The 27,421-nt window shown below is 41.7% G+C and overlaps 1 protein-coding gene across 2 annotated transcripts; it reads left to right on the top strand.

The window, feature by feature from the left end:
- Window positions 1-984: 984 nt before the first annotated feature.
- On the top strand, window positions 985-25,886 carry IP6K2 (inositol hexakisphosphate kinase 2). 2 transcript variants are annotated; one of them, XM_009688249.2, is made up of 6 exons: window positions 985-1,272; window positions 18,463-18,762; window positions 20,901-21,123; window positions 21,923-22,098; window positions 23,508-23,683; window positions 25,102-25,886. In XM_009688249.2, exons 2-6 carry the CDS (start codon window positions 18,561-18,563, stop codon window positions 25,597-25,599), a joined length of 1,275 nt encoding a protein of 424 aa, XP_009686544.1. In that variant the 5' UTR covers window positions 985-1,272; window positions 18,463-18,560; the 3' UTR covers window positions 25,600-25,886. The 2 variants fall into 2 exon arrangements, with proteins under 2 accessions (XP_009686544.1, XP_068816427.1); XM_068960326.1 differs by lacking the exon at window positions 985-1,272 and adding an exon at window positions 2,124-2,231.
- Window positions 25,887-27,421: the final 1,535 nt, after the last annotated feature.

Here is a 27,421-nt window from a genome sequence, read left to right as displayed (position 1 = left end):
GTAGTACGTGTCGACAATCTCCAGCCATAACTCTCAGTCTCTTAAATGAAGTACAGACCTGCTCTGTAACAAGGGTTATAATTTAGAACAAGGAGAAATGAAAGATCCCTTGCCCTCTACATCTCTTTTGTGATGTCCACACCTCCAAATCGAGGAGCCGTTTCTAAGCCAGACAGGCACCGTGGAAAATAGTTTCTGTTGTTTGCCCATGCTTGGGTAGGCATTCAGAGGTCAAACGTGGGAGGCTGGATGTGAGATACGTGCCCTTCCAGGGAACGCGCTGTGCTCACAGCCCTGTCACAGCATCTGATCTCCAGAAACACTGGCTTGCTTCTGGGAACAAAGCATGCCTTTTGCTGTGCGTTTTCTAAGGAGGAATTGTGGTGGCTAGTGTAGCTTTCAGCTCTCTGACCTTTACTTTATTTAAATTAAACGCAGAGCAATTTGTACCTAAGTGGAGTTGTTCTATCTCATTAATGTGATTAAATAGATGGCACAGCAGCGTTACTAAGTTCATTGTCAGAGCGACTGTTGCTTAGTAATTTAAACTGCAGTAATCTCATTATTCAGGGTTTTTTTTTTTTTTAATGAGGAGGGTGGCTCTGTTGTTACACGCACATTCCTGGGCTAGCCTGCAAGCCCCAAAAACTGTGATGTCATTAAAACTGTTAGGTCACCAGCACTGGGAAGTCGTTCAGGGTAAAACTGAGTAGGGGGAAACTTGTATAGGAGGCCGTCTATGCCTAAATGAGATTTTTAAGTGGTGTAAAAATAGAAAAGATGAATTAATGAGTGAGCTCGCACATATGTTCCTGTGATTATCCCCTGCTTTGAGGACTAGCTGTTTGCTTTTTCGTCCTCTTCCTCTCCTCGGAAGCAGGGCTGCGAGGGAGGGCGCAGCTCTGCGCAGCAGAAGCAGTGCAAACACCGTTGCAGCCGGGCCCCCCAAAACGTCCCAGCTAGAGGGCATGCATCGCTCAGCACAGAGATGAGCCGCTGTAGAGCAGGAACAAAGGCAAATTTAATGATAGCCCTATCAAACGCTGTTGCGGCCCTCAAGGAAAGGAGACACAACTCGTTCAAGGTAATTAACAGGCTCAGGAAGAGGAAACCAGACCTGCCTGGTGTAACTGAATCTGCACACAGCTGACAGGAGCCTGAAAGCGCCTGGATGGAGGCCTGAGGCTCAGAGACGAACGTAGGCGGCTGAGCGCGGAGTGAACAGACAGCAGCACATCGCGGGGGCTGGCCGGGGCTGACCTCTGGGAGATGGTGCGTATGTAGTAAGAGGCCCAAAGGCAAACACCAGCAGGCGGGAGGGTGGTGCACAGACCCGTTTTTCCTTTCCATGCCAAGGACTTCACCTGGACACCGAGCACGGCACAAGGAAGCCCTCGGCAGGCGCTTGGCCACCTCCCCGCCGCTGCAGAGCCGCCAGCGGGGAGGGCCCAGGGCCTCCTGCCCCCACATCCCACCTGGGCCTGGGCCCCCCATCTGCCCCCCGCCAGCTCACGGCTGGGATGCCCGGGCCTGGGGCCCCCACCTGCCTCCCAACCCCCCCCCCCCAGCATCTGCAGCCCATCTGCCCCCTGGACCTCACTGGACCCCTCCCCAGGGCCTGCCCCCCACCTGCCCCCTGGACCCCACTGGACCCCTCCCCAGGGCCTGCCCCCCACCTGCCCCCTGGACCCCACTGCCCCTCCCCCTAGGATCTGCCCCCCATCTGCCCCCTGGACCTCACTGGACCCCTCCCCAGGGCCTGCCCCCCACCTGCCCCCTGGACCCCACTGCCCCTCCCCCTAGGATCTGCCCCCCACCTGCCCCTGGACCTCACTGGACCCCTCCCCAGGGCCTGCCCCCCACCTGCCCCCTGGACCCCACTGGACCCCTCCCCAGGGCCTGCCCCCCACCTGCCCCCTGGACCCCACTGGACCCCCCTCTAGGATCTGCCCCCCACCTGCCCCCCGCACCCCACTGCCCCCCGGACCCTGCCCCCCACCTGCCCTCTCCCGTGCGCAGCCGCCCGCCCCGGCTCCCCTAGCAACAGCGGCGCTAGCGGCCACCCAACCAGCGCGCGGCGGCCTCGGCCGAACCAATAGGGGAGGCGAGCGAGCGGGTGGGGCGTGGCCGCGGCGCCGGGGTGGGGGAGGGCCGGCCCCGCTCCGCGCCGCCATTTTGACGTCTGAGAAACAAAAGAGGCGAAGCCGCCGCCGGCGCCGGCTTGAGAGCAGGTAACGGGCGCGCCGCTCCCGCCCTCCCTCCGCCCGGGCCTTCCGTCCGCCACGGCCCGGCTCGGCACCGCGGGGCGCAGCGCGGGGGCCGGGCTGCCCCGCGGCGGTCGGCTCCGCGGGGGGTGCCTGGGGGCGGCGGCGCCCTCGCCCTCCCTCCGTGCCGGCCTGCCTCTGCGGGCCCGGCCCGGCCCCGCCCGCGGCGGGAGGTGGGTGCCAGGGCGGCGGGAGCGGCCGCCGCCCTCCGCGGGGGTGCTTGTGGCGGGGGAGGGGGCGCGGCGCTGGCTTCACCCCGGGGCGGCCGTGGGGAGGGGGGGGCACTGGCCTGGCTCAGCCGGTGGGGGGGGGGGGGGGGGCCACACGTCCGCGGAGCATCTCCGCTCCTGACGCACCGCTTCCCCCTTGCTCCTGCTTCCCCCTTGCCCTGGGCGGGGGGGCGGTGAGCGGGGCGGCAGGCGGCAGGCCCCGCGTGGGGCTTCACCGGCCCCGCGGCCTTGGGCAGCGGGGTGACCCGGGAGCGGGTTGTCGCCCCTTCCTGGCTGTTACTCGGCGGGATCACATCCGCCTGACTCATAAGGTGTTCGTTTTCCGTTTTGTCTGGGCGATGGATGCGCTTCAGGCTTGGTGTGTCTTGTTTCGTATTCCCGGTAGCATTTCAGAATGAGAAAATGATGCTTCAGGATGTGTTGTGTAGTTGGACGTGCTGTTCACGAACGCTTTTTTTTTGGTGAAATGGGACGTATTAGGTGACCTCTTGTTCTGTGCTTTTGTAAGCATCACATGTGCATAATATTTTGTTAACATGGATTGGAGCCCTTAGGCTCCTAAACAAACAGCACTTACGGCTGAGGCTTTGGAAAACTGCATTCTGCTTAAGAAAAAACAAAGTTATTGTTGACAGAATAACAGCCTGTTGGTTGTTACACCTGGAATGCGTCCTTGGCCATAATTTCACTGTGAAAGGTGCATGTGTTTAACAGAGATATCTTTCCTGCTATACACTGGAATTTCATTCCCTCCACGTTTTTTTTTTTTTGGACACAGTGCCTTATATGACTTGTGGCTACTCAGATATTTTATGAATGTATTGAGTACCTGCGTGCTTTTTATGCTCATTGACACCTGGGATCACTTACAGTCTGGTGGTTCTGTGTCAAATATTGAAATGATAATTTTGCTTTAATATTTAGCTCTGTAATGTAAAAGCTAATGTAAGTGTGGATTTTCTAATTTATCAGTCAGGTGCCATGGGGTATGTTCTTGATCATTACTCAACATGTGCGGTTAAGTGGGAATGCTACAGTAAAAAAAATGAAGTTTGAGAATAAGAGTAGATTGTGAGGGTCATTTTAGGCTTTTAAAGTGTGTAAGAATTTGGCATATCTGCTTATAACTTTATGTAAGATAAATGAAATCTTTGTAAGGTTGAAAATTGTTTCTTTAAACAGAGCTTAACTTGTCTGCTTTGGGGCTTACAGTAATATTAGGAATGGAAACTGGGTTTATATACATATGCATGCACACTCAAATATGCACACTTAAAAATGTGCTGATTAAACAAGTATTCTTTGTTTCCTTTGTATTTGGTTATTAGCATCTTCCAACTTGGCACTATATCTTTTTCTTGATTAAAACATATTGGCAAATGGGCAAAACCCCCAGTGTTTTAAGTGTTGGAATCAAGGGCTGTTTCTTCAAAAACAAAACAAAAAAACTCTTTAGTGATAGGAAGTATCTCCTGATTAAGAGTGGCAAGTATTTGGGAAGGATTACAGCCTTTCTGTATGTACTTGTCTTTTAAAAATTTTTGGGCCTTAAACTTGTTAAGGTAGCTTTTCATAAATTTTTATTCATTATTTCAATTGAAAAGCTATTTTCCTACCTTTTCTGTCTGTGCTTTTCATAGCTTCCTGAGATAGTGATATTAACTTGTCTGCAGTACATTGGTCATGCCTGTAATGTAAATTTATGCTGTCATTGCTTCTTGATGATGAGTAGATGAGAACTGTGTAGTACAATAACTTGGGAAGGAGATGGAAAATTGGAGAGTGGTCAGAAAGATGTATGAAAGCTGGATTTTGTGTTCTCAAAAATTTATTTTCCCACCAGTTGCTTGAGGGAAGATATTAGATTTGTTGGGCCTGCACCTCTGGAAAAAACAGAGGATGAGGAAAGATGTTAGTGAAAGAAACTCTTAACTGCCCATCAGTGGATGGACTTCCAGCCAGGTCAGTGTTTGGTACGGTGCTCATTTTTAATTGTTCTCTGCTCAGCTGGTGAGTGTGGGAGGATATTTCTGAGAGGAGGAATTTCTTCCCAAAAATGTATGTATGTGGAAACCTTGTTGTAACAGAATACCTCAGTCTATGAGCTGTGGTGCTATGGACTGCAAATTTTTTTGGTTTGTGAATAAGCAGAGACAGGAAGTGTATGTCGTCAAGTTGATGATCAGAAAACTGCTTGCACTAACACACAGAAATGCTGCAAGGATGTTGCATCTAAAGGGATAAATTGAACAGTAGTCGCTCTTCATAATCTTAAATTCCTTCCTGTCTGAATGCTTCTAGTGAGTTGAGGTTGGGTGAAATTTGGCAATTTTGGAGTAACTGGTATTAAATAACAGTTGCTGTTAATGATTCTCTTTTCATGGTGGTTGGAAATAAGGAGACAACTCCAGTAATTTCTCTAAGAAGCCAGAAGTGCCGTTTCACAAGCATAATCAGTGTGTCATCAAACTCTGGAATGGTTCCAAATCCATAATGTGCAAATCAAGTGTCTCCTTAGTAACATTTGTGATACTGTCCTGCTTGATGACACTGTACTTGGGGTGGGAAGGACTGGGGCAGTTGTGGTATGGGCAAGGTCATGAAGTGAAGTATGTTTTGATGTGGCTTTTAATGCTAGGCCAAGGTATGACTTCTTTCGTTTTGATGAAATACATTGGGTTCTTCAATGCTTATGTATCAAAGCATAAATACGGAACTTCTTTTATGAATAGGAATGTATTCCAAAAGTTCACATACTGGTTCAAAAGATTGAAATGGCAGGAACTTAAAAATAATGATGATAATGTTGTTAGCCTGTTAGTATTGCATTCTCTAAACTGCGTTTTTTTGAATACAGTTTTAACTTGAATGGATTATACTGCTGTATCTAAAGTGGGGAGGTAAGAGCTGAGTACCTAGGAGTTTAATGTCCTGTTAAAAGCTAATGGATATTTTGTATTCATATGGATTGTTGTGCATCTGGTGAGTGTGGGTTAGAACCATTATATTAAAGCTGTTGCTTTTTTGCGCTAGTGTGTGGAAAAGCTTGCTGCCTCTCATTTAGTTCCTCTACTTACCAGTTGTTGAATTTGCTGATGCTTAGTTCCTCTCTGTTGGCAAGAAGCTGCGATTGGTATCTAGGCAACGCAGGTCCAGCTAAGCATCTCCGTGGCTTGCTTAAAGAGATGAAAATTTTCCATTGCAGGGGAGCGGATTTTTCCTTTGTAACTAATTCTTTTATCTGGCTTTCTTGTCGTGCCCAAGGTTAATGTATCATTGAAACTATGTAGGGATAGTTTTCAAATATTAAAAGGCTACATTTTAAAATTTTGAGTTATTTTTGTAGATGTTCATTTCTATGACTACTGTTAAAAATATTTCATTAGAATGCTAGTTTTGGACATTATATAATAGCTGTTTCTTTTAGAAATACTTGTCCCTTTTTTCCATTTTGCAAAAAGCTTTATGACAAAATGTAGCCTGGTATAGTACCCAGAAACTGCTACTCCTGTGAAGTCTGAAATTATGCATGTATTGTGGAAGCAACAGTGTTTCTTCAAATGAAGATCTGACATTGTTTATAGTTAAGTGTTTACTAATCAGGTGTCTAGGGGCATGAAATAACCACTGAAAGCTTTTGCAGCTTCTTGACTTGTGTAGTAATAAATCTTTGAGGTCTTGAATCTGTCTCAGAAAGATGGGGTGTATTAGAGTAAGGTACTGCTAATTTTCATAATAGATACAGAAAGTACTCTTTCGGTGTATTGGTTGTCAGATGCTTAACTTGCAACCCGTGATGACTCTGCATCTGGATTGTTGATGCTTATGGAAGATCGTCTTTTACTAGAGGTAGCTGGAGCTGTTTAGTGTCCAGTTTTCTGCTGTTTTACTGGAAAAATAAGGGCTTGCTCCTAAAGTGATTTTGATCACTTAGTCCTGTTTGATGACAAACTCTGTATTCTTGAAGGATGTTCTGTGATGAATGAGTGGACAAGAGACAGCACATGTACTGTGGCTGGTTTGGAGGTGCTGTATATGCTGATTAGCCAGGTAATAGACCAGACAGAGCAGATAATTGCTGAATTCACACGGTAGCCTTTCAGTTGTACTGTGTGCCTTGGTCCCTTTCTATCCTGCTGTGTTGACATCTAGAAAGTTGGAACTAGCAAAATTGGATGACACTTTACCAATGATGTCCTGGATTGTTGAGATCTGTAGTGGACAAACTCAAAGATAGAAGATAGAATTGTTTTGGCTGTCTTTCTCCAGAAAACCATGCTTACAAGGAGCTATGGGTGGTCCCCCCCCCCCCCCCCCAATAAAAGACCACTCTTGGTCTCTGTCTCTTAGAATGAACATGGCAAAAAATGTTAACTTTTTTTTTGAAGCACAGAGAGCTTCGACTAGAATACCTAAAAAGCAATGCAGGAAAGTGTGCTAAAGTGCCTGAAACCTTATCAGGAACTGTGAATGCTGCCTAATTTCGTTTATTGAAAATGACCACTTCCTTTTAAAAGTTGATCCTCTGCATTTTCCATTTCTCTTCCAAAAGAATAAACTGTGCTTTGTACTCCAGGTATGTGGGGACAGTGTGACAGCTATTGCTTTTGTTTTGTTTGTTTTTTATGGTGACATCAATTACATTAAAATAGCTCCTTGTTAGGAAGGTGAGGAGTGAAACTGCTGATAGGCTAAGCATCATCTTGATGTTTCTGTGGCGTTAGCTCTTTCAGAAAGTTGCATTAATTTAACGGAGGTATGAGGTGACTAGCTTTAAGTGATTAGGAACCTGTTTACCTTTGGGGAAAAAAATTTGGATCTGATTTGGTATAATTGGTCAGTTTTCTAAACAGGGATCTGAATGTTAAACTGAGGGTCTAGTTCTAGATGAGAAGGCAGAATGTTTTTGGAGTCGTTTCAGAATTCATGGAAATGAGCAATTTCTCAGTGATGGGGGGTAAATGGAATGAATAGCGAGTTGAGTGGCGAGAGGACCGTCTTTCGATTGTTTTATTGAAACAAAACCTTCGGAATATTTAACCTTAAATTCTGAATGGTGATTTCTTGTGTTTAAAGTGCAAGTGATGATTTAACATCACTGTGCACAGTTTGCTTCCAAAGAATAAAATGGTCTTTCATAAGCTTGACTTCTCCCTAAGATGAATTTTTTCCAACAGTGTGCTGTTTTTCAGAAAAAAACTGGAACATGAGCACAGCATGGATGGTGGTGCTATACTGCAGTTTTTGGAAGAGAAAATAGATTGTCAGCAGTCACCCTGTCTGAATTTTCACTTTTTGGTTAACGATGGTTTCTTTTTGAAGACGGTTGTCAACCACACTTGCTTGTGGTATGGAATCACTAGCTGCTTTTAAAGCCTTTTGTAAAAGCAACAGATGTGTTAAAAGAGCATAAGAATTCCTGTAGTTGTGTACCATTACATGGGCTAATAAAACAAGATATTTTTGTTATTGAGTGTATTTCAGCCTTCAGAGAGATGTAAGCAATGCAGTCGAGCTGCTGTGAAAGCTTCCTTTTATCGATTATTGAAACTGATAAGTTTTTTCAAGTGCTTTCATACTGCTAATCGAATATGTAAATTGAGATTAAAATTAATTATTTGATAGTGATTATTATGGTAAGCCTGTAACTGGCTTCAGATGGTGTATTATGAGATCACAGAAGATGAAAACATGAAATACACATATGCTTTAAAAAGTGGCATTTTTGAAGTATTATGCAAGTGTTTGTATGCATGATTCTTCTCCCTCTTGTTAGGGAGAAATTGTGCCTCAAATGAGTTACGGTTATTGTGAGAAGCATCTACTTCTTTTCCCTTGGTTTTGTTGTGCCATGTTAAGTCTTGTGAGACCCTACTCCTGTCCTTACGTGCTTGTGTCCAATCTACTACAGTTTAAAAAGGAAACACAGGGAAATTATTCTTCCTCATGTTTTGGGATTGAATGTCAGTAATTATTGAGTGATCCCAGAAGGAGCTGCATGTTCAAGATCTTAGAACCTAATGTTTGTTTTCACTATGCCTTTAACAAGTGTGGAAAGGGAAAGAAGAGTGCTTAGAGTCACTAAATCCTATAAAATCTTCCCTTTAAAATAAAAGTCTAGGTTGTGTTATTTGACTTGATGTGTTATTTGGTCATTTGAAATGTTATGAGCCAGAAATACAATTAAAAAAGATATACTAAATGCATCTCATGAATCTTAGCTGTTCTAGAGCGCAAGCTCCATCCTCTATCCTGATCATCAGAGCTAAAGCTTAAAAACTCAGAATCCTAGTTTGAATTGTAGATGGGCATTTGAAGTCATCCTGACTCCTTTCTTCTGGACTGCTTTTGACCAGTCTCTGTTTAAAAGAAGAGTAAACTGTCCTTTGAAGGAGTATGTTGATGGGATACATAGACACATAAATAGGATGCATGAAATATGTGATTGCGGGTTGTTGGCACGGTTCTTCCAGTAATGGTTTATTTGTGGATGATCTTTGTTTTGTGCCCCTTTGAACATTTTTGTTTTAAGGGGCTAGGCTGGATTGTAGGATTTGGCCATCTAAGCTTAAATTTAAGACTTGTGTTCTGAGAGATATCTGAAGGGAATACAGCAGAAGAAAACTTCACGTAGCTAAATGAATATGACCTTTGAGCAAGACTTGGCAGAGTCTTCCTCTTTGGCAACTTCTTATATGTGGCAACTCGGTTGCAACTTCAAGGGTCAGTCGCAAAGATATCACCTTATTTTACTGAATGATTAGAAATACAGTCATCAGACTACTAAATTCATGATAATGAGGAAGGCATAGTCATGGATTTATTTTAATCTTTGAATTTCTGGTTTTTTATATCTTAAATAACACTTCCATGTGCAATCCACACATTTCTGTTGTATTTTCAGAAGATTAAAGGCTGAATGCTATTTTGGTTTGTCTGTGACAAAGGGCAGTATTGTCTAGATATAGCAACTGGTGTTTTTAGCTGCTGGTGCCAGAATACTGCTTTAAGATGGATCAGTTTCTAAATAGGAAGTTTAAATAGCTTAGATCTGCTGGTTCAGGTTTTCTAATTTCCATGGCATTTCTTTTCTTGGAGAAGAGACGAGTTCTTAAATTACACGATCCTTGGAAAAAATACGTGGGTCAGACTTGCATGTTCTTTTCTGGCTAGGTATGCTTAACCTATAACTTGTCCTTGTTTTTATTTTAAGGAGCTGAAACAGCTTTACTTTAGAGGTAAAACTCTCTGGAGTTTTCTATATGTAGCTGTTAAGTTTACAGATTACAAATGATAGAGGCAAAGCTGAAAGCTGTTGCTTTTTTGGTATCTTGAAATACTACTTATGTTGAGCTCATGATTGATCAGAATAAAAACCTTCCCACAGCTGAGTGGCCATCATTCATTGCTATACATGCCTCTATTAAGAGAAAGCTAGAAACTGTTGGAGATGCCCTTTGTTACTGTCTTGCTTTCTAAGATGAAGACGCATTGGGGGAGCTGGAGTTTTCCTAATAATGTAGGAGTAGTTTAGGGAAGATAGGTATAATTGTTGTGTGCATTAAAAAAAAAAAAGAGGAAAGAGATAAAACCACATGATGCACCTTCAGTTTAACTGTTTACTCCCTTAATGTGTATAATGTTTAGATATATGAATTTCTGTGGTTCTTTGGACTTTTAGCTATTAAAATTCAAAAGTCTTGCAGATATTTTCTACAAGATGTGGCTCTGCAGCTACTCTGTTAACCTTACAGGTGTAGTTGTATGTCTTAACCTGTGTAGCAATGTTCTTTTCTCTAATAGTAACTATTGCTGGTTCAAATTATATTTAAAGAAAAACAAAACTAGAACTTCATGTTTAGAGAGCAAAAGGAGATAGCCCAAAAATGTTGCTAGTTTAACAAAAAATGTTTTATATGCTGAAATAGTACATCTTTCCATACATTTGTCAGAGTGCCTCATCTTTCATTTGCATAATATAATCAATATTCCTATCGGATAGGAAAAGCCTGATACTCCCATTACAGATAGGGATCTTGGCAGAAGGTTTTGACTTGCATCTTCTTGGGAGGCTTGTAGCAGAGCAAGGTCTTAAATGTAGCCGTTATGAGTCCTTAGCTGCTGTGCACAGTGTTGGACCGTCCATCCTCTCCTTTCAGTGGAGGAAAAGAGATCTAGACGAATACCTTTGGGTGGTGTACTTGCTTTGATATCCTAGAGGAATATAGGGTGTTTCAGGATGTTCTTTACTGCGCTGTAGTTTTCAACCATCCCAAAATTTTTTTATAACTGTTCTGAAGACCTGTAACATTGTGAAAGGTTTGCAGAATTGCTAAAAACATTTTTAAAAAGCTGAATATTTTTTCATCTGTGTTTTGCTTGTCACGTGCTAGTGATAGACGAGTCCTGGGACAGGGCATAGAATTATTCTGTTATATTTATAAACTAATGCCAGTGGATGTGTTTCAAATTTTATGGCTAAATTTCTCCAATAACACATCAGGAAAAATATATGCAACTTGAAATAGCTCCTGTAATTAGTGTGGGGATGAGGAAGGACTTCTTGCTTTAATTTATTGAACTGATGAGTAGATACTTCCCATTTGATAACAAGCATGCAGTCTGTCTTGGTGGGAATCTTTTGTTAGTGATCTAATGTTAAAAGAAGCGAGGGTTAGATTTGTAGCTAGATGAGACCACTGTCCGGTTAGCTCTGACACTTTTCCAAAAGAGTTTTGCAACCATATATTGCAGAAACCTTGTGCATGAATTCATGTATGATTCTGGCTTCCTATACTCAAATTTATTTTGTGTGATTGCATAAATTTTTTCAATGAATTTTCTTCCCCTTTTATCTGGAGAAGTTCTTTCATTGTTCCAAACTATAGCAGTGTATTGCTGCAGTTGCCAGCCCTTTAGTAAGGACAATTCTGTCAAACTAACCAAAAACTCCAGCCTTTTTATCAGCATTTTTAACACAAGAAGGTGGCTTCCTTCATTGATCTAGCTTAAGTGCCCTTAATTTAACAAGAAGAATATGCTCTAATTTTTTGGCTTTTTTATCTGTAGGTGGCTATGATAGACTCATCACTACAGTGCCTGACTTCTGTCACCCTTGTGATTTACCAGTGAAGGTTATAGCAGAAGTATGTCTGTTTTGAAAGTGAATGCACGTGTAGCCTCAGCATGTAGATGTGGAGGAGCTGATACTATTTTACTCTTGCATTTGTCAATGTCCCATGCTGATTATAAAACCTCATACCTACTCATCTTTGACTACATGTCATTTGGAGGCAACTTAATGATCGTTATATTAATTGATTCGCTACAAAAAAGCATGAATAGTTTGCTTTGCATAGAAACTTGTAGCTCAGCATCCTTTTTTTTGTCTTCCCAGTCTTTATAAATAACAAAATAGTATGTGCCTTCACATCCACTTGGTTTAAATTTATACTTGATAAAAAAGCCATTTTTCCTTCCACTCCAATTTTTCTTTAAAAGTGAGCTTCATCCAGTAGTTTTCTGAACTCTTGTGGGTCTGGGTATTTCCAGACACTAGCCAACTTCAAAGACCATTGCAAAGACCTACAACACACTGCTGCCTTTTGTCATGTTTTGGTGCTTGTATTTATGGAAAATGAAAAATCAGATGACTAAAAAGCAGTAGGCTTACCTGTGATATCTCTGCCAGGGTGACAAGGTGACATTGCTTCCCTTGTCTCCCCCACCCCATGTTGAAAGCTATTAGGTCTACTGTATTAAATTTGCATTGCTTGTTTTGGAGAACTGAACTTTTTGTTTATAACAAAAAATTGAAATTCTATTGACAATTGCAATGCGCTCTTATACTGGAGACAGAACTTTTTCCTAGAATACTGTTACCAGAATAAGTGTGTGTTTCATGTAATCCTGCAAAATTTAAGGCTCCTTCTAAGGCTTCTTCCAAAACTTTAGGGTTTATGTGGGTATGTTTTTATGTGGGCTCAGCACTTCTGCCTTAATGAGATAAAAATGTGGAGCTCTAGCTTTTATTGTTTAAACTTTGAAAGACTTTTGCGGGCGGAGGTGGGGAATTATCATATGTTATTTAGAAGTAAAATGAACCATGAAATGTGAGAAACTAAAACAGTTGTGATGAATGAATGTGGAGATCTTTTTCCATTAAGACTGAAAAACAATTATTGTACCAGGGCTTGCTCCCTAATCTGTATGCAGTTCATCTTTAAAATGTAATTAACTTTTCTTTCTGATGCTATTTTAAGGCAGCTGACTAAATACTGAAGGATTCCAGTCTTTAGGAAGAATTTTTGTGTCAGAACGCACCGGAGTAACCTCAATTAATCAGCCAAACAGCAACTAAAATGAACGTTAAAAACAATTCCTTACCAGTGTTAGACTGGGCCTATTTGCTAATAAAATAGGGCTATGTGTAGGGGAATTGCAGAGTTTTCATCAAAATAAATCACTTTTGCAATAACTGAGCCTGATTACATTTAAGATACCTGATGGTCTTAATATCCTGCTCTTGCATCCTCTGCTTTTTTTTGTGTATTTTGTGTTCTTTGATTCAAGGAACGTGCCTTGCTATTTGTAAGGTGACGCAGGCACTTAAAATACTAGTAATGGGACAGAAAAGGGGTCTTTCCTGTAGTTTGGTTATGTAAGATCTTCTAAAACTCACTGCTTGTACAGTTTGGTAGGTGTACTGTAGATTCTTAATGTGTGTTTATTCTGCTTTAGTCATGAAGGGTCATTCTCTTTGGATGTTTTAATGACTTACCAACTCAGACCTGAGCATTTTTTTTAGTTTTATGCTTGAAGCAGGTGGTGAAGTCCTCAGACTTGCCGTATACAATGTCTGCATTGATGTTTGTGAGCTCCTCTGTTCCTTTTATTTATCCCCTCCTGAGTATTTTCCGGCTGAAGCAGTGTTCTCTTTGGCTTCTCTAGCAGATCACTGATTTTCTTCTTTCTCCTGTTGGCTGGCTATGCAGTTTCCTCTTTTCCCTTGGCACCTGGGGAAGCGGTTTAGCGTTGTCTGATTCAACAGAGTTATACCTTCTTTCAGGAGCGCTACTCCGCAGGTAGCTATGCCAGTCAGCCTTCCCCTCTACTCCCCGATGAACTGTGAGAGAAGTTGGCAGAAAGCTTTGCTCACCTGCTATTTCTGTCACAGTAAAGCTGATTTATGGTTCTTGTGGACTTCAGATATTGGCCACCCAAACTAAAAGTCTGCAGTTGGGAGACCCCTGTTTTAAAAAACAGATTGGTTAGTATGGCAGTTCTTTTTCAGTAGTTCTGCTGTTAACAAGGTTTTGGGAAAAGGTATTTTGGTGAGATGGTTATGAAGGGAAGAGCTGTTAACAGAGCTGTGCTCTCCAGAGGGTGCTTTTGTTAATGCAATTACATATGGGACTATGTCAAGGAGCTATAATGACATGAAACACCTCCCAAAGAATGCCATCACCTGAGATTAATATTAGGTCTGAGTTTTGTCAAAACATGAGTTCACTGTGGTATCCTCTGGATAGTCATTGTGACGCATGAATGTCTGAGAATAAAATGTTTTTTTTCTTCACATGTCACTTCTCTTTTACAGATTTGGGTTTTTCACATCATTTGCTGCTTAGTTTAAGAATGACATTAATCATGCTAATTATTATTCCTTGTGAGTAGGCAAATTTATATTTGGTATTTCCTGATATATACTTGAATATACTTGATGCTTATGAAGGGATAATATATTTGCTCTTTTTTTTTTCTGATGTATCCTTTGAGCAAAAGATACTATTAAAGGCATATGAAAGCATATAGTGTGTGGGGGAGGAAGGGCAGAGTACACTGAACCTGAGTTGTGTATTTGGGGAAGTCATCTGAAAACAGCTATTTCAGTGTTACTTGCCCCAAGAGTATTGAAAATGAACTGGTGATAGGTCTTGACAGTCTTTCCCCGAATTCTATCTCATGCTTATACTGTTTAAAATTACTGCCACTGGAAGCTTTTGATCTTAGATCAGAGCTCTTATAAGGAAAAGGAACCCATTTGACATAGTTGTAAGGTTGTGAATCGAGTGAGGTATTTCAAAATAAGACAGTGCAGAGCACTTCTAATAGGCATTACAAATGTGATCCAGATCTTGTTGATAATGAGTGGGAAAATTCTCAGTATTAAGTGGAGCCAAAATAGCAAATAAATCCTGCTTGTAGTGGTAATGGTAAAAAAGCAATTTTTTTAGTAGGATCTTAAACTGTTTTGATGTTGTATGCAAGTAAGAACAACTTTGATCTCTTTACTGCATGAAAACAAAGGGAAATTTGTTAGGTGCCTTCCCATCTTGAAAAGGTAAAAAATAATTGTTCAAAGAGCAAACTAGACCTGCCAAACTCACTGCAATACGAATCAACAACAAGAATGTATAGGCTTGTTTCAAGTGCTGTTGCTCGGTTGTTCAAATCATATGCACGTAATTGGCTTATATGGCAGGCAATAAATTACTTTGCACAAATAATAAGTTTGATTAGAGGCTTTATAGCAAGGAGTAGAAGTTGCTTGCTGATGCCTTATTCAGCAGTCCAGTCACACTCAGATTTAGAGTGTATAGATGTAATAATGCATCTTTTTCAGTATGAGCATCTACTACAAAAATCTGATAGTAGAAACAGAATATACTTGAGTGTTGCACTACATTTTAGGAAGATGAATGTAAAAGGAGCACTTACTAATACCTCTATAGTAAAGTCATCTTTGCTGGTGTGAGTTGCCCCCATTTAACTCTGGATAGATTCACATTTGCCTTGTGGTCATGCAGATGAGGTATGGTGTATTTGATTTTGTACAGGTGTTCATAATTTTTTCTCTATGGAGGGGAAAAAAAAGCCCTAAGGTTTTTGTGAGCTTCTCTGTCCCTTTTCAGCTGGTATTTATCCCTTCTTGAATATTTTTCAGGCTGAAGCAGCCTTATCTTTGGCTTCTCTAGCCAAAAAAGGTCTAAGCATAACTGAGATTTTGTATAATACCAGAACTGTGAAAAACTTACTGTACTAGCTGTTGAATTGGACATTACACAATATGACACAGTCTGAGATCTTTCTTTTTCAGAGTAGTGAAATAGCATGACTATTTGTGTCAAATTCTGTGCTTGGTAATTCCCTTGACAATTGAGTGTGGTGCACTGTGAACAAATACTCTCTAGACCGCTTGGGCATATATGAAAGAAAACAAGTTGAGCTGCTACTAATGAGCTCCCTGCTGATGTATTGGGAAAACAAAGTGTTGTGTAACATCTATGTTGGAAGTACTTTTTGCTGGACAGTCATTTTTATAATGTAAACATCTGTAAGGCTTAACTTTTAATGCAGCTCTGTTGCTCTGAGGCGGTAGGACTGGGACTAGTTGTTAGGATGAACAACTTTCTGTTGATACAGTGTTTTGGTTAAAGCAAGTGACTGCTTAATTTGGAATAAGTATTTCCTTGCTTTTTTATATGGCAAAATTGACCAGACTTGGAGAATGCAAGTGGTATTAGGGGATAAGGGAGGTTTCAAGCTGCTTCCTAGCTTTGTTTCAAGCTGCTTTCTAGTTTGAATCACTGCAGCTGCATCAGTAGGTCTCTACATCAGGGATAATTACGAAGGTGGCCACTGAATAGTAATACCATCTTGGAAAGAGTAGCTCTTGAAATGCTGATGTGCTGTGATGCTACTAAAAGCATGTCTGTGCCAGTGTAAAAGCCCTGTCGCTACATGGTCTTGTACATACTTAGCTGTGCCTTCCAGTGAAAGCCAGAACTCTTCTGGGAGCAAGGTTTTATTTACGTGGTGGAAGAGGATTAAGCAAAATTCCGGAAATTTGGAGGAATTGCTGACTCGAGGGAATTCTCATTAAAACTCTGAAACTTACAAAATTATTGATGCATAATGCAAATACAAATTAATACTTTAAATTTTACTGGTGGACAGTGGAAGTAACTCAATGAGAGCTGTTTTGGGGAGCTAATGTGGCTTGTTAATGTGTGCTTGGTTAAGGCTTGAAGTAGTTTCATATCTACTGATAAATGAACTTGAGTTGACCGTTGAGTAACGGTAGAGAGGAGTACGGCCCTCCACTGAAGTGAGCGGTTACTGTAGGGAGGTGTCTAGAAATGTATTCTGAAACTTACCTCCTCTAAAGCACTGACAGTGCCACCTTCTGGCTGTGGCTGTTGCCGAGATTGATTAAATCGTCTTGGATTTGAGGTCGGATAAGGGTATATTGGTTTCTGTGGTTTTTTGGGCACTACAGTGTCACTTAGCTTGGTTGTAGGTGAATAGATTTTTGGAAATGGCTCGTGTCTGGGCTGAAATCGAGAGTTTTTGAGCCTTGTTTTTAAGCTTTCAAGTTGTTGATATTAAGGCAGATGAGAAACTTCTCTAGGCATATAGCAGCTACGTTATGAAAATACTAGGACAATAGTGCAAATAGAGAAGGGAAGTTTACTGATATTTGCACTAATCTTAAAATATAACTAGAATATCAGAAAAGGGCATAGTTTCAGGGAAATACTATCCCAGATGAAATTTTCCATGCTCCTGCAGAGGCACTCCAAGTCTCGATTTCTGCATTTCAGTTAAAAAAAAAAAAAAAAAACGGTCACAATTCTTTAATAAAATAAAAGAGGGGGAAGCTAGCTTGAGTGGAGAGAGTAAAACAATATTGATCTGTTATCCTTAGCTGCAGATGAACGTTCCAGGAGTTGGAGTTGATTGACCTGTTGTTTCTTTAAGCGATTTAGTTGCTTAATTCGATTAATGTCCTTACGTATGAGGCACGCTGTAGGCGTTTATACTTCTGTTAGCACCATTGCTTTAAGCCTGCAGTTCTCTGCTTTTAAAGTTAATGTAAAGCTATTAAATATCTAAGGAGGACAAATAAAAATAGACCGGTGACCTAGAACACTTTGTAGTCTCTTTGAATTAAGTGCATTATTGTTTGTGTAATGATCTTCAGACAAAATAAGCATAAGGTTGCTTTTAGATGCAAAAAGTTAATCATTAAAGCTTGGGTCTAAAATTAGAGCAACTCAACTTAAAAATTTACTGAAAGGCACAGATTAAGACAGTCATATTTTTTTAGCCTTCTTGTTTTAATTGCATATCAAAGCCCAAGTTGCATGAAACTGGGAAACTGGCCAGAATTGAGTGAGATGAAGTCATAGGGACTTAATAGCAGATACTTCTTATCCAACCAGATTGTATGAAATACTTTGCCTCCAGCTGTACATATGCAAAAATAAGATCTTGGAGAAGGGCTTCTTACTCATATGTTTTTCATCTGAAAACTTAGCATCTATGAATATTTTAAGTGTTTAGCATGTTGTTGTGAATAAACAAGTGATGCAATTGCCCAGCCTGGGCCTCAGTAGATTTTTGTGATTGCTATTGCTGTCTAGAAAGTATGAATTGTAAACTTATTTTTAATCGCTGCGTTCTTTGGCTGACTTAGCACGTGTGTTTTGTTAACGTTCAGCACGAGGGAGGGAAAGGTAATTCCATCTGGTGCCGCGAACATACACTGGAGGGCTTTCAGCGTAATTTGGACTCTGTTCGCACTTACGATGAATGTTTAAAATCGGGGGGGGGGGGGGCGGGGGGCTAGCGCAGGGTTTTGCCTCCCGCTCGCCCCCTGAAGGTGCCGCGCGGGGCGGGCGAGCGGCTCCCGGGCGGCCCCGTGCTGCCCCCCCGCCCCGCGCCCCGCCCCGCGGCGGCTCCCAGTGGCCGCGCCGCGCTGGGCGGCGCTGCCCGCGCCCGGCTCCCCGGCTGCCCGCGGCTCCTCGCCCTCACTCCGCCGCCGCCTCCGAGCGAGCGGCTCTTGGCTCCCTGCGCGCGGAGGGGCCGTCGCGGCCGGCTGGCCTAGCGGCGCCTCAGGGCACTAGCTGCGAGCCGTGTCGGGAGGTTGACGGCCAGGCGTTCTGTTGCATTTGTTTTAACAGACTTTTTGAATCGGAATACACACCTTCGTATCTTGGAGACTTCTGGCTCGGAAGTGCCTTCACCACTGTCACCTTCCTCTGTCTAATGCGCTACAAGGATGAGCCCAGCATTTGGAGCTATGGAAGTGGAGCACTATTCCAAGGGAGTCCTCCTCGAACCCTTTGTCCACCAGGTTGGAGGGCACTCCTGTGTCCTCCGGTTTAATGACAAGACCATCTGTAAACCCCTTATTCAGAGGGAACACCAGTTCTATGAGACTCTCCCAACAGAAATGCGTAAATTCACTCCACAATATGAGGGTAAGTTACCAAACCTTAGAATGGGGTAGGGCTTTTTCCTTCCTGAAATGCAAGCATGCTGTGCTGTCTGTTACCTCTGAAATCTCTTCTATGTGGAAGAGATTTTAGGGTTTTCTTTTCATGTATTTTGATGTTGTCTGAGGCAGGCTGTGGAGATGCAGGGTGGAAATGCTTGCCAAGTTGGTGTTTGGGCTGACTAACAGCATTAGAGTAGAGCAGCTCTGCTGGTGATAGCCCATTTATCTTCCTTAGGCACAGGTAAGTAGCTAACGGCTTGTAAGTGTTTCCGGTAATACTCTGCTTTTATTTATGTGGTGCTTCTAGTGTTTTTGACACTTGTTTGATGTTTGTTTACAGAGACTTGGTAAGATTGGTTGACAACATTTTGTGTAAGCTTAGCTGTGGTTCCTTTTGTTTTTGGATTTGTCCTCTGACTCTCATTTTGATCACAGTAAATACGTGTCAGTAAAGTGTTGTGTTAAATGTTTGCATTTTTGTTGCTGCCACGAAGGAAATAAGTTTGTGGTGTTTAGGTAGGCAAGGATCAAGTAGCCATGATGAGGCTGAGTCAGATGGTACGTAGGAGTGGAAATTCCAGTTCTCCTAAGCATTGCACTAGTTAACAGGAATACTTTTCTTTGTTCGTTACTCCATGAGCGGCTGCCTGGTGATTAATAAGTAATGTCTGAACCATTTTTTTAAATGGGGTTGCTTTTTAAAGCATATTGTTTTGAACCACCAAGTATGGGTGACCAGGTTTTGCGTGCTGTTTGTTGTGAAACTGGTGGAAGACTTCAGAGAAGATGTTTCAGAGCTATGCTCCCTGCAGGCTTACTGAGACTTTTGACACATCTTACTACAAGTTCTGTTGGACTGTTGAAGAAAATGTGACCTTTGAATAATTCTTCTCAAAATGGAATAGAACAATTGTACTACTGTACATGGCTTTTTTTGGGAAGTGTGGGGAGGAATTTAGGGGTAAGGGGCCTCATTTGGTCCATCTGTGTTATTTCTTCCAGGATAAAGCCAGAGGTCACTTGCTAGCTGCCCCTCCCCTTTTTTACCCTGTTGTCCTTTCCTTTGTGGCAGCAGGACTGTCAGTCAGAGCTTCTGCACTCCCTGCCCCAGCTACTGTAGGTCTCAGAGCCAGCCGCCTGCCCAGCTCAGAAGTGCCAATCTCTCGACGAGAACTCTCCCCTCTGGCCTAGTGATGAGCTGCAAGAACTGTGCAGATTGAGTAATTTGAGGATAAAGAGAGAGGACTGAAAAACTAAAAAAACAATTCAGACAATTGTTATGGCTTCTTCATTAACCATTGAAACTTGCTAATAATAGCGCTGAGGGCGCTTCTGTCAGAGCTCTCCACTAAGACTCTTAAAATGCAATGCAGTGCTCTAGAGACTCTTGAGAGGAGGATGAGAAAAAATGCTTTCAAGGTTCACCATGTTTCTCTGTACCACAATTGGATTGTTTTGTATTGCATTTTGTTATTTATTTCACGAGATTGCTGCATAACCAGTATCAATAAAATATATTGCCAAAAGGAGAAGAAAATGTATAATTAAACGTGGTGGTTCTAAGTGGAAGCCTCGGAACTAGTTTCTGTTGTAATGTGACGTATTCCTTGTTCTGCTCTGCTTGCAAACCTTTCCTTTTGCCTGGGAATCTATTACTGAATCTTGTTTGGATAAATGCTTTTTGTTTTGCTGTCATGCAAACTTAAAGCTTTTGGTGTTTTTTTTTTTTGTGCAGGTTACTTTTCAGTGCAAGATGTTAACCAAGAGTGTTTATCTCTCTTAGGGTCAGACCAGTCAGGTTTTTTAAAATTAATAAAAACTTTATTAATTGAAATTGTCTCCTGTTATTATTTGATTCTTGCTTGACTCTGTGCATCAGAGAAAAGAATCTCTTGTATCGTTTTTTTTGTCAACCTGATAAATTGTCTTTTGTGAGGTGTCTAGGTGTTTTGGTGTTTGTTAGGTTGGCAGATGAGTTTTGGCCTGTGGCAAGATATACTAAGGACCAGGGTAAGAGAAAAAGCAAAAGTTGCTATATTCTTAGTGTAAAAATCATGTGTTGCAAAAGGCTTGCTTGTCGCTTCAGCAGTTCATAATAGTTTATCACCTTTCTCTCTTCAGGGGTGGTGTCAGTGAGCTTTGAAGAGGATGAAGATGGAAACTTATGTTTAATAGCATATCCATTAAGTGGGGACCACGATAACTTGGAAAACTTAGATAATTCTGACTGTGAACCCAAAAGTAAGCTGTTGCGATGGACTAACAAAAAGACAATGTTGTTAGAGAATGACAAGATACCTAAGGAATGGGTCCGACAGCACAGGAAAGAGGAAAAAATGAAAAGGTATGTTTGGTAGGAGGAAGCTGAAATGCAGAGCACTGAAGGATGAAGAGCGTTTTTCTGTCAAACTGGGAGGTGGACTCCAGAATTCTAGAGCAAAACTTTCATTTACTCCTCACTTTCATTTTTTTCCTGACTTCTTCAATGCAGTCAGATTCAATAATGAAACTAATTTGTCCTAAGCCCAGTAGTATTGTCTCTTCACCTCCTCTCCCCTTCCTCTTCTCCCCTGCCACGGTCTATTAAAGGAGGTTCTCTGATGGATGTGAAGCTTTTACACCTGCAAAAGTGCAGCAGATGCATAAGAAAAAAAAACTGCAGTGCCACTATATGTGGCATGTTCTTGTAGGAATACTGCTTTATCCCTGTCGGTGAATTTTTCCCCCCTCTTTCATTTCTGTTCTATAACTTTGCCCTCTGTGAACCATGTGAGCTGTGGTGTACTGTGCTAAAACACTGAATTTAGCAATAAAGCATGTTGCTACGTCTGCATTACTACTTTGGAAGTAATTCAGAGAGGTTAAAAAAACAATCTGTAAATAAAATTACTACGTGCCATGCTTTGTAACGTGTTTAGCTAGATGCTAGTTTATATAGATATGGAAGTAGCTTTACAAAGATTGAAATACTACTGATGGGCAAATTTTCCAGACACAACAGAAAAATAAAATAATGGTTTATGTTAGCTGTTAGTGACGGAGAGCAAAATAGTCCATAAAGTTAAAACAACGAACAACTACTTTAACGTGCTTATTTTTTTTCGATTTGACCTCTTAATTTGTTGCTTGGTTCTGTTTTTTAGTCACAAATTAGAGGAAGAATTTGAGTGGCTGAAGAAATCTGAAGTGTTGTATTACACTGTAGAGAAAAAAGGAAATGTCAGTTCACAGTTTAAACACCATAATCCTTGGAGTATGAAATGTCACCAGCAACAGTTACAGCGGATGAAGGAAAATGCAAAACACCGGAATCAATACAGTATCCTTTCCTGAAAATACCTCATGACAATGGAATGAGTAGGGCTCTGCTTTTTATTTCTTGGACATGTCAGATAAAAGTATAACACGGACTGTAACCGTAATCCAAAGAGACTCTCTGAAGCCATGATTTATTTAGTGACTTTGAAGGGATTGCCAGCCCTTGTGGAACATAGGCTTTCTAGCACATAATGAAGTAACTATGCTAGGAAATTCAAGTAATTAATTATTTCACAACTTGTATGTTTGAATTAAGTGGAAAATTTTTACAGCATATACTACATTTGGAATCTTCCACAAAGCCAGTTTACTAATGGAAGCTTTCGAAGAAGAGTTCTGCTGCTGCTTTTCCTTTGCAAGAGCCATCAATACTTGTTTTCAGTATTGGTGATATAAAAATTAGCTGCTGCTTTCCCTTCACAGCAACTTCTAACTGTTGCTTTAAATATAGGTCATAATCTGTTCTGATCTGAGGGCTTGTCTGCTTCTAGCAATTTCTTTTTGGCAGGCTTTTGATAAAGGAAAGCTGAATCTCAATTGTTATCTAGGTTTAGAGCATGAAGAACACACAAGCAGTAACTGTGAATGCCTGAAACTTGAAGCAGACTGTTTTTTGTGCTCTGGAACTGTAGGCAAACATCTCCACCCTGAGTGTTTCCACCCTGCTTATATGAAAAATAAGATCTCACTTTACACAGGCTTGGATACAACTGATAAAAACTGCAGAAATCTTAAGGTCTATACACTTAGTTAAGCACATTCTCATGCACGAGGTGTTCTGAGTGGATTACTGAAATATCTATGTAAATAATAAAACTGTTCTAAACATCAGAAAATATTTCATGCTGGTATACTCCGTATATCACTGTAAATGATTAATTTAGCTAAGTAGCAATGCATGATATCTCTAGCACAGTAATACTTGATGTTCTGGAGTGGTTTTGAACTTCTGTGTTTTAGAAGTGTTTTGAAAAGGCTTCTCTGTTTTCTGAGTGGGAACTGAGGCACACAATCATGATTTTCCACAGAAGACTAAGGGGTTTCTTGTTAGGCAGGAAGTCGTTCCTGTTCTGTGCTTCTGCTGCCTGATTATATTATGTTATTGTTATTAGAAAATAATAAAGTGGGCTTTTGGATTGACAAGACCTAACTGAGCTGAAAAGGTGACCCTGGTGACTTTTCACTTAAAATGTGAAAATTCACCTGTCCTCGTTAGAGAGCAGCGAAACGACCTGAGATGCCCACTCTGTTTTATGCCAAGTACGGGTAGCTGTAATTTTTGATAGGCTGCTATACAGTGGGCGTGTTTTGGGTCCCTTAAATTTAGGGTTGTGACACTATAAGATTTGCTGTGATAGTGATTTTAAAATGAGTCTTCCTCATTGTAAGGAGTGTTCCTTAACTAGTCAGAATTTATTTTGCTGGAGAACCTAACATCTCGATATGAAGTACCATGTGTGTTGGACCTTAAGATGGGAACCCGACAGCATGGAGATGACGCATCAGAAGAGAAGAAGGCTAATCAGATTCGCAAGTGTCAGCAGAGTACGTCGGCTGTTATTGGGGTCAGAGTTTGTGGCATGCAGGTAAGAGGAAAATGGATTATACGCAGGGCAACAGATTGTACCTGTTTCTGTTAGTGGTTTTTTGGCTGATACAGTCATCCCATGTGTCACCGTCCTTGAGATTGTGTTATTTCCTTCAGTGAGAGTGAATGAGGCTTCTGAATATCACTGATCAGCTGAAGATGATGGCATCTGCAGGAGCAACCTGCAGAACGCTCTGCATCACAGTGAATGCATTCTCTGAGCTAGAAAACCTATTTCTCCACCACAAAAGCAATAGAAATCTGTAGTAAAGGTACTGATTTGATTAGCATCTTAAGATAACGTAGGAAATAATTGGAAGGAGGTTCTACTGACACATGCACCCTTGAACAAAGCATGTGGAAATTTGTCAAAATATTAACACTCAGTTTTGTTTTGGAGGCTTGGAAAAGCCATAGACATTTCACTGCTGAAATGAGACTTGTTGCAAAGTGCGGACAAGAAGTGGATTGGTAAATGTGATAAGACTAGTGGTCAAATAAGGAGATGGAATCACATGGACTTTCACTTACGTTTTTTGTTTACATGCTTCTGCGTTCCTGGAGTGACAAGAGGGAAACAATTTGTTTGCCTTTGGGGCTTTTTTGAAGTTTTTTTTTCCTCCCATCCAGTAGATTCCCAGAATGCCAGCAGTGTTTGCTTGGACTTGCTGCACAGCATGACTTTTTGTGTGTTTGGTGTTCAACTCACTGTTTAAGTTCGGAAAAAAGCATGAGGCAGAAGTGGAAGTATGGAAGCTGTATTTTTAACCAAAGTTCTGGGGTTTGAGAGGGGCCTATTTGTCTGTTCACCCTTCCAGTATAAACCTATACTGGAAAACCAGAAAGAACTGTGGAGGGACCTGTAGTCCTTCCTTTTTCTGTTTACAGCTTCTTGACCCAGATATTTGGGCATTATTGGTCTATGTAACGTACAGAACGCTCTCCTGTAGGAGGAGTCTTCCTGAAGGCTAATACGAAGGATTATGGGCACACTTCAATTTTGTATAAGAGTGTTTTCACTTAGAGCTCAGCATTCTGGGAATCATTCTAGTATGCCTGTGAACAGAGGCAGATAACGAGCTGAATGAGTGGCTGTGGTGCAAGTTGTAACTTGATGTTGGAGATCTTGGCCGCAGCTTTCCTAATCTCACTTAAACGCCTCGTTCTTATGTTCCAAGTGGAAAAGCTCAAGCCTAAACTGAAGGAATTTTCCATTTCCCCTGCACCTCAGAGTTCCATAGATACTGCTGGGCCTGTTGTTGCTAGCAGTTCTTGTAACTGTGCAAGAGCAATTTTAAGAGACAAATATGTCATCTTGTAAAAGCTTTCCATAGCATGTCTTGTCTTCAGGACTTTGAGTCGGTGTTACTGGCAGTTTTAACTTTTTTTTCCTTGTGCATGTGTTTGTATGTACAGGTCTACCAGGCAGGCACTGGCCAGCTGATGTTCATGAATAAATACCATGGAAGAAAACTCTCGGTCCAAGGATTTAAAGAAGCACTTTACCAGTTCTTTCATAATGGCAAATACCTGCGCAGGGAACTCTTTGAATCTGTTATTAAAAAACTGACTGAACTCAAATCTGTCTTAGAGAAACAGGAGTCTTATCGCTTCTATTCTAGCTCCTTGCTGATCATTTATGATGGGAAGGAAAGGCAGGAAGTTGCTGTCGACTCAGACCCAGAGGATTTGGAGGACCTTTCGGAGGAATCTTCAGATGAATCAGCAGGAGCCTATGCCTACAAACCAACTGCTAGTACTGTTGATGTCCGTATGATAGACTTTGCCCACACAACCTGCAAGTACTATGGAGAAGATAGTGTGGTGCATGAGGGCCAAGACACGGGTTATGTTTTTGGACTCCAGAACTTAATAGATATTATTAAAGAAATAAGAGACGAAAGTAGTGAATAAACAGTTTGAATGCACATCAGTAGAAAGCACTATAGTGACTCTTTGTATTCCAAAATTATTGGCCACTTTCTGGTGGTAGGAATCTTTACAGACTCTACAGGGATGGTCCCAGCAGAGTCAAACTTGTTCAGAGGGCATTTACTTACATTGGTGCTGGACCTAGCACTGGCAAAACTTGGTATCCTTATTTATTTTAACTTTCTTAAACATTCCATATTTGATTACTCAGATACCTCTGTTATCCCTGTGTGTATACGTTCCAATAAACTTCTTTTTGTTCATTGTAAGCGATGTTTGTGTCATTGCTGGTGACTGAAGAGGAAATGAACGTTATGAGTTCTTTCCAGTTGTGTTTACTTTACAAAAGTAAAGTGTAAGTGGCATGACTTGCTTGGCGCTCAGCATATGGTCTAACATGTTGAATGTGGTGTAAGCTTTGGGCCTTCTCTCAAGAAGTGTAATAAGCTGGAGCATGTCCGGCTGAAGACCACTAAGGTGGCTGAGTGCTGGAGCACCTGTGCTTGAGGAGAAGCCAAGAGAACTGGGCCTGTATAGTCTGGAGAAAAGACAGTTTAGAGGGATCAAATGGTAAGAGGTTGGACTGGAGACCTCCTGAGGTCCCTTCCAACCAGAACGATTTATGTGATTTTTTTTTATCACTTATGTGATAAGTGAGAACTTGTCCTTCATCTCCAGCGCACTATTTTCTATTTCAGGATCTTGTAGCTAAATCTCATGCTGTCATAGCAGCTACCTGGGGGAGAGCTGCGGAGCCCGAAAAGTGTCCTAATTGGCCTAAAACCTAATTTGGGACAAATAGGTAGGAAGTGTCAGCAAACGGGAAGACAGTGAATAACTGAAATAAGGATAACATAGCACAACTCCAAATCATTAATTCTTTTAAAAGATGAATGTTTGTTTATCTAACCATATTTAGTTGGCTGACTTCTCCCTTTGAAGTTTGTAAGTCTTCATAATAGCATAAAAGAAAACTCAAATGGTGTGGAAGTACTGAGGTAGGTGCGGGAGTGCTGTCCCTAGACAAATCTGCCTGTGAGGAGGAGTGGGGCGATGTGATAAGAGCAGGCAACTGGAAGTGAAGCGTTTTCAAAGAAAGGTGATAGACGATGTGCCAGGGAGAGGACCCTGGTGACTGCGTGCAGGTGGGGAGGGGAGAGGTGGGATGTGACAAGGACACTGCAGAAATGGTTGAAGGTATCAAGCTTGGCTTGCTGGGCTCTTGATGCACTGTCATCCAGGGAAAGCATGTGATCAGCAGTCTACAGCTGTACAGCTTTAGTTTCGTATTCCCTGGCTCTTGCTATCAAGTTCTGTTCAAAGTCTCTGTGCTGATGATTGTCCTCTGCTCTTTTGTACTTTTTGAAGAGGCTTTTTACCTTAGCTCTTACATTAGTTTGTGGTTGCTATTTTGATGCAAACACAAACTAATGTCAGTATTAAATAGATATTTCTGCATCTTGCAGTTGTTCCACTATTTTATGTCTTCAACTGGGGAGAGCTAGAGATGTCCTTATTAGGTAAGTTTGTCCACTATTAACTGGCAGTTTGCTGCGCCTTCATGAATCTGGTGTTCAGCATAACTTGTCGTATCAGCAGCACTGAGCTGCTACTGAACTGCTTGTGGCAATAGCTGTGAAATTACCCTCGGTGGAGGATGGGACTCAGTTTATTCTTGGCACTTTCAATTTCAAAATGCTTTCAGCATTGATCAGTGAAGTTTCCCGCTGTCCCTCTGCGATGCGTCACTAGGAGTGAGTCAGAATACCTGGGACAAGGACAGGGATCACTCAGCAACGTGATG

The sequence above is a fragment of the Struthio camelus genome, chromosome 14 (genome assembly GCF_040807025.1).
Source record: "Struthio camelus isolate bStrCam1 chromosome 14, bStrCam1.hap1, whole genome shotgun sequence".
Classification (NCBI taxonomy): domain Eukaryota; kingdom Metazoa; phylum Chordata; class Aves; order Struthioniformes; family Struthionidae; genus Struthio; species Struthio camelus.
Note: the sequence above shows the minus strand (reverse complement) of the source record. Positions and strands in the feature narration are given on the sequence as shown.